This window comes from Electrona antarctica (assembly GCF_951216825.1).
Source record: "Electrona antarctica genome assembly, chromosome: 21".
In the NCBI taxonomy this organism is placed as follows: domain Eukaryota; kingdom Metazoa; phylum Chordata; class Actinopteri; order Myctophiformes; family Myctophidae; genus Electrona; species Electrona antarctica.
Genome location: NC_136802.1, coordinates 7,741,753 through 7,755,561, shown reverse-complemented (window position 1 = coordinate 7,755,561; position 13,809 = coordinate 7,741,753). Strand labels below are relative to the sequence as shown.

Genomic DNA, 13,809 nt, shown 5'->3' with positions numbered 1-13,809 from the left:
GCCTTAACTCTGGAGAAAACAAACGTAACAAAACATCTGACAGTTTTCTTTTTCTCTTTGTGTGTGAAAATGAATATTGATTTGGTCAGAAAATATCATTTTTTATCTTCACCAAGCCGAAGGCAGGGCCGGAGATTTTTTTTTCACCCGTGTGCGTGCGTGCGTGTGTGCGTACGGTGCGTGCGTGCGTGCGTGTGTATCTGTGGCTAATTTCACAATCTACTACAATCAATCCGTGGCAGATTTCTAGTGCACGCTACCGGCAGGCCAAGGTCAGGAACTCAATCACTGAATGTTTTTGGTTTTGTGGACTAGTGGCTTAAAACAAAATCTAAACGAAAAAACAAAAAGCACCATCACTGTCCAATCACCCCAAATCGAATGTTGAGGGACTTATAACTTACATAGACTGAGTTGATCAGCTGGTTGTTTTGACGTCACGTACTGCTTTGGCCAGAGCAGCAAACACTCCTGGATTCTGAGGTCTCCTCATGTCATTTCTCCTGGATTTGGTATCAAAGTCCCAAAATTCACCAGAACACAGGAACTTATAATACATAAGAAACAAAGGTTTCTGGCGGAGAAACCTTGGGGGCGCTTGGGGGGTCTGGGCAGTGCATGCAATCATACAGAGATTTCACTCAAAATAAATCAATGGTTATTATTACAGATGGGTCTTACAATGCATCAGATTAATGGCTGAAACTGTACACATAATTTTCCAATGATAGTATAGCAAGCCTGATAAAAGTATCAAACTCCCAGAATTCACCAGAACACAGGAAATCTACTCTGTTAAAAAGGGTTCCTTTTTTCAATGCATTGAGTCTGAAGGGAAAGCCAATCGAGCCCGGAGCTGCCGATCGACCGAGAGCTTTGATATGCGCGGTCTAAAGCCAACATTATAGGTTTATCATTAAATAGAACGCTAAATAACACGTTAAAAACGTATTTGGTGCCGTGGGAGGTCCTGAATAATTAGTTAAATCAGTAGGCTACATTTAATGATGTTCGTAGGATAGGCATTTATAAGATTTCAGCTTCAGCCTATTCTTTTTGATCACCTCCAGTTCCTTTTTGTTATGTAACCGTGTGTTAATAAATAAGTTGTTTTGTTACTGTGAAGATAATCAAATAAACTAAACTAAACTAAACTAAAACTAAACATGGCGTTCATTCAATTATAATACAGACTATTCACCTGTTGTGTATAGAGCGTCGCAGTCCCGCCCCCTTTCATGACGACAACAGGCCCAGGAAATGATTCCCAATGCATTTTTCCCATAGACATTTCAAAAAGTATTTATTTAAAGACCTTATAAGCGTTGTACAAAGCCAACTTAAGTCGTGACAAATCATGACAATAAACACAATATTTTGGACCAAACAAATAATTACAAAGAAGAAAAACAACAAATAAAGTGTTGTAACCTGCTGTTTTCTTCTTCTTTCTAATTCTTTGTTTGGCCCGAAAAATTGTGTTTGTTGTCATGATTTGTCACGACTCGAGCTGGCTTTGTACGAGGCTTAAAAGGTCTTTAAATAAATACTTTTTGAAATGTCTATGAGGAAAATGAACAGGGAATCCTTTCCTGGGCCCTGGTAGGGGTGGGTCTGCGACGCTCTATAATGGCGGGGCAATACATTGTATCCAACATAAAAAATGTCATGGCAGCTACTGGGCCTACCGTTATGTAACCACATAGTGTATGTAACAGGTTACTGTGACAAGCCCCCATCGTCTCTCACCACCCCCTTGCCCAGCGTTGACAAGCCACCTCCATCCCTCATCAGCCTCTCCCCGTCATACAACCCCCCCCCCCCCCCTCCCCCCGTCATCCACCCCTGTTGGATATTATGATGAAGCATGTTACTCCTCAGGATAACCCATCCCAGCCAGCCATGCAGACAGACAGCGACAGACTGTGTTGTGTGTGTGTGTGTGTGTTCTGACGTTCAAATGTACATATTTTTTGTTTTGATTGTATTGCTGTATTGTTGTATTGTGCTTTCTGCTTTGGCAATGTAAACGTATGTTTTCTCATGCCAATAAAGCCCGTTGAATTGAATTGAATTGAATTGACATCAGAGACACATACTTCCCACAGATTACAACCACACACAGAGATTTTGAAAACATGACCAATGACAAAAAACTCCCATATCTGCTGGGCGAAGTACAACAATGTGCAAACACAGCAGCAAGATTTGTGAGTTGCTGTGATAGGAGAAGTATATCAAACGGAACACAACCACCCTAAAGACTAATCATTGTGTATATTCCTGCACTATACCTGCATCCAGTGATCTTGGTACAATATAGAAATTGATCTATTGAAGATTCTGACGTTCAAATGTACATATTTTTTGTTTTGATTGTATTGATGTATTGTTGTATTGTGCTTTCTGCTTTGGCAATGTAAACGTATGTTTTCTCATGCCAATAAAGCCCTTTGAATTGAATTGAATTGAATTGAATTGTGTGTGTGTGTGTGTGTGTGTGTGTGTGTGTGTGTGTGTGTGTGTGTGTGTGTGTGTGTGTGTGTGTGTGTGTGTGTGTGTGTGTGTGTGTGTGTGTGTGTGTGCACGGATGCAGAGCTATCCATGCCTTGTTGTGTGTGACGCTTGGAATACAGATGTATAACAAGTTAACAACACCAAACAATAACATTCTGAGGTACAAATTATGCAATAGAATTATATTTATTTTGTAAAATGATTTATATAAATTCAAACTCATTACTTCAATGTGGAACATAAATTGTTCTCCGTCGTCGTCGTCATCGTGGCATAGATGGAATTCCAAACAAACTTTAGCAAGAAGAGATACGTGACAAATCAATTGGTGCCCTGCAGACAGTACACTCTATGCTTAGCATCAAGACAAGAAAAATGTACGCTAAATCCGAACGTTGCATCTGTGATTCATTCTTTATGAAAATCTCAACATAGCTTTAAATCAACCATAACCCCATATAAATAGTACTGTATGCAATTGTTTGATGTTGTTTTTTTTGTACCAGCACAATGACCGGAGCTTTAAAACAATCATCAGACCTTATTTCTAAATATGCATAAATCAACATCATCCTTGGGGATCCATGTACCACATATTTGTAGATGACACCCAAACAAACAACATGCCTCAGTCAATACTTTTCTAAATCCCATAACATCACTTTGTTGATATGCAGTCAATAGAGTTATGTAATAATACCAGGATCATTTGTCCAGGACAGGTGTCCAGGTATAATCTGGAGAAAATGTCTAGTGGGAAAAAAAATGATGTCCTGTGCCTGAGCCTTCAAAATTCCCCCCTCTCAATCTATCACTGCTTATCTGTCACATGCTAAATGAAAAGGCAATCAGCAGAAAGAATGAATTCATCTTTCTGAGTGGAGCTTATGTAACAAAAATGTCTGCTCCCAATGTGCTGAATTGTGGATTTATCTTTCCCCCAATTTTCAAGCCTGGCTTATATCCATAACACAGCTTTGGGCTGTGGAATGATCCTGATCAACCAGAAAAAAAAGAAAGAAAACTTTTATCTGACAATGCAGTATATTAGTTTCAGGGGACGACACGTTGCTCAGGGGTCGAATCTAACGTGTCTCGAAGTGTCCTTGAGCAAGACGCTGAACCCCTAATTCACCCTTTGTCAAGTCCCGCCCGTGGTTGTGGCCCTCTTCGCCCCCATTGGTTGCTGTTTCGTGGTTGGACAAAAATCCTCTCTCTCCATCCACTACCATTGATATAACATGTTTTTCAGTTGCTTCATATTGATATTCTGTGCACTCAATTGTTATTTTAAACTTGGTGTCAGTAAAAAGGAACATCAGAGGTGCAGCACGGTGACTGGGCACATCATTGTTTCCCCCAAAAATGATGTTTTAGCAAATTCAACATAAACAAGGCGGAGCGAGGGCGGAACAAGACTGACTAACCTGCTGGTTAGTCAGTCAGGGACCAATCAGAAGGCTGACTGTGTGTGTGTGTGTGTGTGTGTGTGTGTGTGTGTGTGTGTGTGTGTGTGTGTGTGTGTGTGTGTGTGTGTGTGTGTGTGTGTGTGTGTGTGTGTGTGTGTGTGTGTGTGTGTGTGTGTGTGTGTGTGTGTGTGTGTGTGTTTGTATTGCATAATATATGTAAAGCGCCTTGGATAAAGGCACTATATCAGGGGTGCCCACACTTTTTTTATTTGAGAGGTACTTTCAAAATGACCAGCTCAACAAGATCTACCCGCCGAAAAAATAATATTATACCATTGCTGAAAATAGTTGGAATAGCAGAGGTATAAGACAAATACACTTGGAATTGGAAATAGAGGGGGAGAAATGGAATAGGTAGAGTTTTTTGTATTTAATCTGTAATGCTACTAACGTTTGTGCACAGCAACACTCTTGAAAACAAAATAGTGCGTTTGAGCTGACAGGCCCTTTTTGATGTAAATCAAAAAGGCCTTAATTCAAGTGGCAGATGCCAAAAAATTGTTTTTTTATACTTTTGAGGGGCATGTCATGTGATCTACCTGCACAGCCCTTGTGATCTACTGGTAGATCGCGATCTACCTTTTGGGCACCCCTGCACTATATAATTGCACCATTTACCATTATGGAGAACTACAAAGTTTCATGAATTGAAAGAAGTGTACAATCATAACAAAAACTAGCATGCTTAAACACACCCATATCAGAATACCAGATGAACAGTAAAACCACAAAATGGTGACCCTTTGATATCAAACTCAAAACCAGTTATTGTAACTACAATGTGTATCACACAGCCTCCTCTAAAGGCTCATTCATATTCTGGATTTTCGGTGGTGAGGTGACCACCTTTTCGGTGGTGAGGTGACCACCGCTCCGGTGGTGAGGTGACCACCGTTGAGCGGTGGTGAGTAAAAACAGAGAGAAGGGATGGGGGCGGTGGCGGTGGTTTGCTCTTCACCGCGGCTCGTGACGTCATGTTGTAGTTCGGTGGTCACCTAACCACCGAAAATCCAGACTAAGTATGAGCCTTTAGAATACCTATTCAAATGACTTCCTATAAAGTTCTTGCTTCAATAATCATGCGTGTAACCCTCTATATTTTGTATGCTCATCACATTCTTTTGTTTTTTTTACAAGTACCTGTTGTTTAGTTGGTCTTGTTCACAGTCTAACAACTTCGACTTGTTCCTTCAAGTTGTAAATTAGCCAGGCCTACACATTTTGCTTATTTTTGCACATGTAGCTACATAAACATATTATATTATTTTACATTCTCAACAACATTCTCTTTGCTCCCTCTGAACATATCTAGCCAAATTGAAAAGCATTTAGGCCTACTTGAATTAATTAGCGAGATGAAAATGAATGTCTGCAGAACAAACTGTCTCTAAATAATACCTCTAAATTGTACTTAACCCATTTTGGGCGGGAACCCCTTTTGGCGTTTAAAGCATTATGTTGTGCTTTAGCTATTGAAAAATAGCAGATCTACAAGCTCATAGCGCGCCACCGAGTGGCGCGCTACGAGCTTGTAGGTCTGCTATTTTTGAAAAGTCGTGAAAACGTGGCGTAAATCTTTGAATATATATTTCAGAGCGACACATTTTTAACTAAAAATATTGGCTTCTGGGGGGTCCCTGGAACTACATATTTTGAGATGGGGGGTCCGTGGCCCAATAGAGATAATTCTGGGGGTCCTTGACATGAAAAAGGTTGAACACCACTGACATATAGAAACATGGGTTTTTCAGAAAAATGTTAGGATTTAGAAGCCTTTTTTTTAATTGACCTCAGTCCAAAATCTATTAAACCAGTATAAGCCCCAAAGGTTGTGGTTTCCGGGTGTTAGAACAGCTATGGGGTGTTGTTAGGCACAATGCTACTGCAAGTGGACTGCCTAAAATCCCCTACAATCACTGAAAGTACAGCCTCTGTTGGCTTATAGCTTTTATAAAACAAAAGAGTTTTTAATGACGATTTCTACTAGAATAATAATTTGATTTCTACAAGAAAGTAGTAGTCCCTGACTGCCTGCAAGGTTTAGGTTTTATTTATTTATCTATTGTATTGAGGGAAATAATTAACACTATATAAATATATGGCATATGGATGGAGTAAATTAATTTCAATGAGTTACTAATGTACTTTCAGTAGAGTACTAACACATTTCTAAAAATGGAAATAGCGCCATACTTAATAGCTTTTCATACACTGCACAGATCCTCATGTGTTAATTATCAATGTAACCAAATGGAGTGGACCAATGGACCATATGCATTTGTACACACAGGATTTTACAGTGAGTTTAAATCTCTCATCTTTCATCTGTCCTTATACTTTCTTCAGCCATTATGACACTTCATTCATTGCATTCATGTACCGAAAAGGCTTAATCTGGTACTAAATTAGATTCACCTCTCCCTACAGCTCACATCGAAACACACTATTTCTGCCAACGCCATGTGGTGTTACTGTTGTATACTGACTTGTAGGTTGGATGCCCCTGCAGGGGACTCTTATACTCAAAGGGGGCCCTTGAGGGCCCGAGGTTTGCCTCCGTCATGGACCTCTGTGCCTGCCACTGTCTGGAAATGGGCCTGAAACCAGCAGGACCTGCGGGAGCCGACACGGTGCTCTTGGTCGGGGAGGTAAATGATGGCGGCAGCGGCGCTCGACTCGGACCGCGAGTCTGGCTGTGGCTCCAGGTCTGGCTGCCCATTCTCAGTGGGGGCCGGTAGGATAAGGACACCCTGGCCTTCCACTCTGCCGGAGGCTCGGGGAGTGACTTGCGCTCTGCCGCAGAGCGGACGTTGGACGCGATGGCCTGCTGGAGGTTCTGGAAGGCAAACGCCTCATCCACCAGCCCCAGGGGGTGGCGGGAGGCCGCCTCCCAGGGTGTGGGCGCTTTGCTGCCCCTCTCCAGCCAGTGTGTCTGCCTTCCCGGAGGAGCTGGGCAGGCCCGGGACGGAGGAGGTTTGGGAGAGGAGGAGGTGGAAACTGACTTCTGGCCCAGACGGGGTACTCGGCTGGCGGGTGGGGAGAGGGAATAGCTCCTGCCAAGGGCCTGCAAATAAAGATGCAGACATGGTTAACGTTACCAAAGGATTCTTTCTTGTTTTATGTCTGACTCTCCCTCCAGCAAAAACAAATCACAGGGGTGCAAACTTGAAATATGTGGGAGTATATGGAATACTTCTACTCTGTCACATTATAGTCGTAATAATAATATGTGAGATGTTTTAAGTTCCTCATGAACAATAGTGAGTCTATTTACAGTATGTCAGTACTGTATATTGCAAATCAAAGGGTTTAATTGTCTAATAGCCTGCCAGGTGTACACTGAATCAAACCAATTCATTCATCTTGAAATAAAATAAACGCACATTTATCAAACTGAACAAGAAACAGAAGAATAACTTTCTTTCACCCACAGTCCAATAACATCGGAGGCACGTACACACAATTTCAAACACTTTGTTTTAGTGTGCCAACTGTTGGAAACTCTTTCGCAATCAAGTTCAAAGTTTGGTAGTCCACTCACTACAGTAAGCCTACTCAGATAGCCACTTCACTGCTTGTCCTGACGCAGCACTAAACACTTAAAGGCTGCCTTCTGATTTCTCAGAACAATTGACTTATGAGAGTGGGTTTCCAGAGTAAGCCACTTTTAGCCCGTTTAAAATGGCTCTGCCTTCTGCTTTGCGGATTAGCCAGCAACACTTCCATGGTATGTGAATGAGACGGCAAATGTGCTGGGTGGTCGTTATCTAGCTCCTCTCTGTGTATCAAAGAGGCTTTTAAGTCTCCATTAGAATGCCAAGACAGGCTGTGGATACATGTGGGCGACAGACAGGGTTGGACAAAGCACCAAACACCACCACAGGGTTGGACAAAGCACCAAACACCACCACAGGGTTGGACAAAGCAACTGTACATAAGTACATTGCTCTCTTACTGTAGCCTACTGAACTCTGTGCTGGATGTAGAGAGAAAGTGCTGCCATCACCTGGTATGAAAATAGAAGAACAGCCAATAATAAAAGACAGGAAGGGAGTGTATCAAAAGAGGGAAAAGTGGACGTTTGAACAGGAGACCTGTGCAGGGAAAAGTGCATGTGAAGATTAAATTGTGTAGTAGTGAATTATCTGGTAGAATGTTGGATCAGCCTGTTATTTTTTCTTTTTAAATAACTCTTTAGAAATCTCCATATCCTGGACCAGCAGGTGGGCACACATAGTAAGCATAATAGAGAATTATAGACAATACTGTAGTGTAGACTATTAGAGTAATAGGCTATCTTGCTTCATTAAGGGACCAAGCCCGACTTCTTGGTCCCTTGGCAATAGGGTAGAGGGCTATGCCAAACGGTGAGGCCGCGAAGCCCACGTCCATTGGCCAAAGGGTGGCGCTATAGCACTCAATTTTAAAATGCAAACTTTGAACAGGCATAGCTCATGAACCGGGGATCTCCCACCATTTTGAATTATATGAAAAACAGTTCAAATCTATGTCCTCCCGGGATCAATAGACAAAAATAATCAGTACATTTTTTTGTAAGTGAAACAAATAAGGTTTTATGAGCCAATAATAAAATTGCAGTTTTATGAAAAATCTTCTTCTGCCCCTAATACATACATGCAGAGTCACATGTTTATGAAACTTTACAGTATGGTAGAGGCTTATGCCGAATAGCACTGAAACCTACTCCAATTGGCCAAAAGGGGGTGCTATAGCATAAGCCATGGCACTTGTTTACACATGTGCCTTGACTAATGCAGAACACATCTGTCACTTTGACCAGTATAAGCTCCGTCCTCAGATTTTCCACCAGTTTGAAAAACGTCTAAATCTGATTTTCTGCCAGGATTTTTGAGCAATTTGCGTGAAATGTTCTACACACAATCTATGGGCCATTATCTGAAATCCCAGTTGAAGAGAAGAAGTTTGTACGTGACAATTTGTACAAAACATATAGTTGCAAGCAGCGATAACAGGCATACCTTGTCTGTCTGTATGTTTTTGGGGTACGAACAGCTGCAGTACCACTGGGTGACCTAAAGTGGCACTGTTGAGCAGCCTAAAAGGGCTTATTGCTTGGTCCCGTCTTATCGCTGCTTGCAGCTATATATATATATAGGCCTATATTTTTTGTTAATTAGGGAAATGTTCAATTAACTGCAGGTGTTTCTCTGTTTTTCTTTTCAGCAATAGCTTATTAACATGTTTATTTTGTATCCAATACATTTTGCATGTATTTATAAATGATTAGTAACTTGGAGGTATAGTAAGCACATATACTGTATAAACCAGTGGGTTCCCAAACTTCTTCATGTCAAGGACCCCCAAATTGACACTAATTATCCCGCGGACCCCCATTTGAAAAAGATATGCCAGGGACCCCCATAAGAGAAGATTTTTACGGCTCTAGCAGTGATTCTCAACCCGTTTAATTTCAAGGACCCCCAGTTTGACATGCATCAGTCTATTGAACCCCCATTTAGTGGCATTTCTATCTCTGAGACCCCAATTTATATTGTAAACATATATGTTAATTTAACTCTTGAGTGTGTACAAATGGAACCAAATGGTTCCATTTGTACACACTCAGAGTTACAGACCCATACGGGTCCATTTGGGGTCCAAACTATAATTTAGCTGGGGACCCCCCCGAAACTCCCTCAAGTACCCCTGGGGGTCCCTGGACCCCACTTTTATGAACCACTGATATAAACAATGTCCTCATGTTCTTGTATAGGCCAATAAGTTGGGATGAAGGTGTGATTATGTGGACAGGACATGGAATTCAAAAGTGCTTCCTGTGACTTTGTTTAGAGACAGATGTTGGTCATACTGTATGGTGCATTAAGTGTTATGGGTCAGATAGATTATTGAGATGTATGCTTAGATCCTTGAGGCTTCTTAAAATAGACCCTGTTTGGGATTGTAGGAGAGGCCAACCTAACCAAGGTTATTATTATTATAGTCTTTCTCTTTCCAAATCAAAAAAGAAGAATAAACTTCTGGGATAAAATCATAGACAAAATGTTCTTTAGGTTTAGCATTTGGCTGAACACGAAATCCATCTTCAAATCTTTTAGACGTGCGGTGCCACTTTTAATTGTGAATGTAATTATTTAAATAGTATAGCCTATGTTTTGTTGTTTTCATGACACAGGACATATGCCCCTGACAATACATATTTAAATACAAACTATAAAACTATTTTGCATTTAAAATATAAATACACCAACTACTGTATTGGGAAAAATATAGTCTTATATTCAGGCCATTAGGGTATAAAACCTGCTTCAAATACGAATTAAAACTGTACTGAAAATAAATTAACAAATAAATAAATAATGAAAAAATTACCTATAATAACCTTGTTGTGCACTTGCTGATTCTGAGATAATCATAAAACAAAGAGAATGCATGAGGGTCACTGCAACTAGTACTGTAACTAGTACTGTAAATAAAGTTTGCAAATAATTGCAGTGTAGTAAAAACAATATTTGCCTCTGAGATGTAGTGGAGTAGAAGTACAAGTACTGGAAATTGGAAATACTCCAGTAAAGTAAATAATACCTCTAAATTGTACTTAAGTACAGTAATTTCCAGTACTTTCACTCCACTACAATTATTTGAAAACTTTAGTTACTAGTTACTTTGAAGATTTTAATTTTGATTATAATACATACGTTAACCACTTCAACCCTATACATTTCGGCCATTTGAAAATAGCCGATCTACAAGCTCACAATGCGCCGCAACGCGACGCATTGTGAGCTTGTAGATCTGCTATTTTCAATAGATTTTGTACACATTTTGAACTTGTGAAATGGGACATTCTGCACAATGAGTACTTTCACTTTTAGTAGGCTACTTTAAGTACATTTTGATGCCGATACTTTTGTACTTTTACTTGTAATGAAGTAGTTCTAAATTGCAGTATTGGTACTTTTACTTAAGTAAAGAAATGTAGTACTTTTTCCACCACGGCCCAACAGCGATGATGTTGAGGGTGGGAAATTTGACATGAATAGGGATTATAATGTCTGACAATTTAGACTTTTTTATGTCATGACACGGCAGGGTTATGTAATGTAGGCTACGTGTATATGATGTTTGCCTGTGATGGAAACAAATGCAATGAGTACCAGTGGTGGAAAGTAACTAAGTACATTTACTTAAGTATTGTACTTATAAGGTGAGGTATTTGTACTTTACTTGAGTATTTCCAATTTCCAATACTTTTACTTCTACTCCACTACATCTCAGAGCCAAAATTTGTACTTTTACTCCACTACAATCATTTGAAAACTTTATTTAATTTAAATTTTGATTAGAAAACATTAACCATTTGAAAATAGCAGATCTACAAGCTCACATTGCGTCGCTATTTTCAATAGATTTTGTACACATTTTGAACTTGTGAAATGGGACATTCTAGTAGGCCCTACTTTTACTTTTAGTACTTTAAGTACATTTTGATGCCGATACTTTTGTACTTTTACTCAAGTACATTTTCAATTCCGTACTTTTACTTGTAACGAAGTAGTTCTACATTGCAGTATTGATACTTTTACTTAAGTAAAACAATTGAGTACTTTTTCCACCACTGGTGAGTACAGCTGTTGACAAAAATGTTCATTATGTTTTTTTCTTCTTCTTTTTTTAAAAATTTGAATACCACTAAGGCTTTTATGAGTGCAGTCATTTCTTGGGTCTATCATTAATTTAGGCCTGACGTCGAAATAAAAAAACCGTTCGCTCTGAAAGAATATATATATTCAAAGATTTGTGCCGCATTTTTACGATTAAAAAGAAATAGCAGACCTACAAGCTCGTAGCGCGCCACTCGGTGGCGCGCTATGAGCTTGTAGATCTGCTATTTTTCAATAGCTAAAGTATAACATAATGCTTAGTTAAAACACGAAAAGGGGTTAGCGTCCAGAATGGGTTAAGTAGCCATTTATAGTTACTGTAAAATATATGTACACAAAATGATTTATAATGCTGAAATATCAAAAATGTTTAAGTTCTGGTTTCAATGCAATGTTTGGTGCATATATAGGCCCCTACTGTAAATCTGTCACGGAAGCAGGTGTAGCCAAACCATTAGCAAACGTAGGCAGGTGTTCAAGGGAAGTCATTCGAGTGGGTATCAAATTACCCCAGATATAGCTTCAGGAATTTGCTACCGAGGGCACCAATTGATATTAAAACACCCACTTAACAAACGTCCCTTCTGAAATTGAAAACGGATGCATTGTTGGGTAATGGGGGGATTTACCCCGTGGGCAAATCCAGAGTAATTGATTTAATCCCCCCAGAACTATCTCTAATGAGGTTGTTTAGCATTATGTTATGCTTTAGCTATTGAAAAATAGCAGATCTACAAGCTCATAGCGCGCCACCGAGTGGCGCACTACGAGCTTGTAGGTCTGCTATTTTTGAAAAATCGTGTGTGTGAAACATAGCTTTTTCAGAAAAGTGTCAGGATGTACAAGACATTTTTAGAATCTGATCTCAGGTCAAAATGGGTTATTTACAGAATAATTCACCAGTCTATAAATACAAATTCAGCTATACAGTAACTTGTTTTATGATTGTTTATCTATTCTTGGGGAAACCAAAAAAAATAGCTTAGCAAGCCACCTTGTTTTACAAACATTTGGATATACTTCAAAGGGCCTACAGTGCGTAGCTACTAGCTAGTTATTATTAGAAGCGCATTGAGCACATAAAGTAGCCACAGTATACTAATGTCAATCCGTGACATTGTCTTCTGAAAGTATATATATTCAAAGATTTGTGCCGCATTTTCATGATTTTTCAAAAATAGCAGACCTACAAGCTCGTAGCGCGCCACTCGGTGGCGCGCTATGAGCTTGTAGATCTGCTATTTTTCAATAGCTAAAGTATTACATAATGCTTAGTTAAAACAACAAAAGGGGTTCCCGCCCAGAATGGAGCCCAAACTGATATTAAATGAGTGTTTCTCTTTTCTTTCCCGTGTATAAACAAACACAATGCAATCTTCCAGTGAAATGTCGTAACGACGTGTATAAGAAAAGTGGAGACGTGATGGAATTGTGCAAAACTGAAAAAGAAAAGGAGGAGTGGAAATAAAGAGAACCCAGTGAGGCATGCTTATACAATGTGACCAAGCAAAGGACAGCCAAATGAGGATAAAAGACACATTTTAATGGCAGTGTGGAGAAATCGTACAGAAAGTGCACTATGAGAAAGAAACACACACAAAGAAAATGAAAAACAGAAGATGAAGGAAGAAAGCATATCCCTTAACAAAAGCCTAGAGTATGAAGAGCATTAGAGAGAGCCTGTTAACCTTAACTCACTTTAAGAAATTATTGTCAGCATAGTTTTGATAGATATCCATATAAATACAAAAGAGCAGAGGAACAGGCTTTGAAAAGAGGCAATAGAGAAACCCGCAGAGTGAGTGAGTGAGTACCAGTAATAGTTGTTTTGTTTGTATCTCTTGAACAGACAAACTCACAGTATTATCTATAAGCCAGAGAAGTGGCGACCATAGCATTAGGTGCAAACTGAAACTCGAACCCGCGATGCTATCCTTAGCGCTTCCTCACACGCAGGCATATGCCATGAGATGGTAAATATAGCACCTAACATGACGCAACAGCTGGTGAACGGTTGAAAATAAAAACCAAACCACTCAAGTATATAGGGGCTTTAGGCAGAATGTAACATTTTGCTATATCAGTATCTGAAGATGTTTGGGAATTTAAGGGCAATTAATGTTGTTGTTGTTGTTGTGGTGGTTATTAACAGAAAACAC

The 13,809-nt window shown here is 39.7% G+C and overlaps 2 protein-coding genes across 2 annotated transcripts in view; both read right to left on the bottom strand.

Moving 5' to 3' along the window:
• Window positions 1–13,809, bottom strand: part of myoz2a (myozenin 2a) — a 41,187-nt gene that overhangs the window by 14,026 nt on the left and 13,352 nt on the right. The gene's annotated exons all lie outside the window — the stretch shown is intronic.
• LOC306913824 (uncharacterized protein) lies at window positions 2,685–8,378 on the bottom strand (the record flags this gene model as incomplete). Its single annotated transcript, XM_079490635.1, has 2 exons — window positions 2,685–7,050; window positions 8,373–8,378. 2 exons carry the CDS (start codon window positions 8,376–8,378, stop codon window positions 6,430–6,432), a joined length of 627 nt encoding a protein of 208 aa, XP_079346761.1. The 3' UTR covers window positions 2,685–6,429.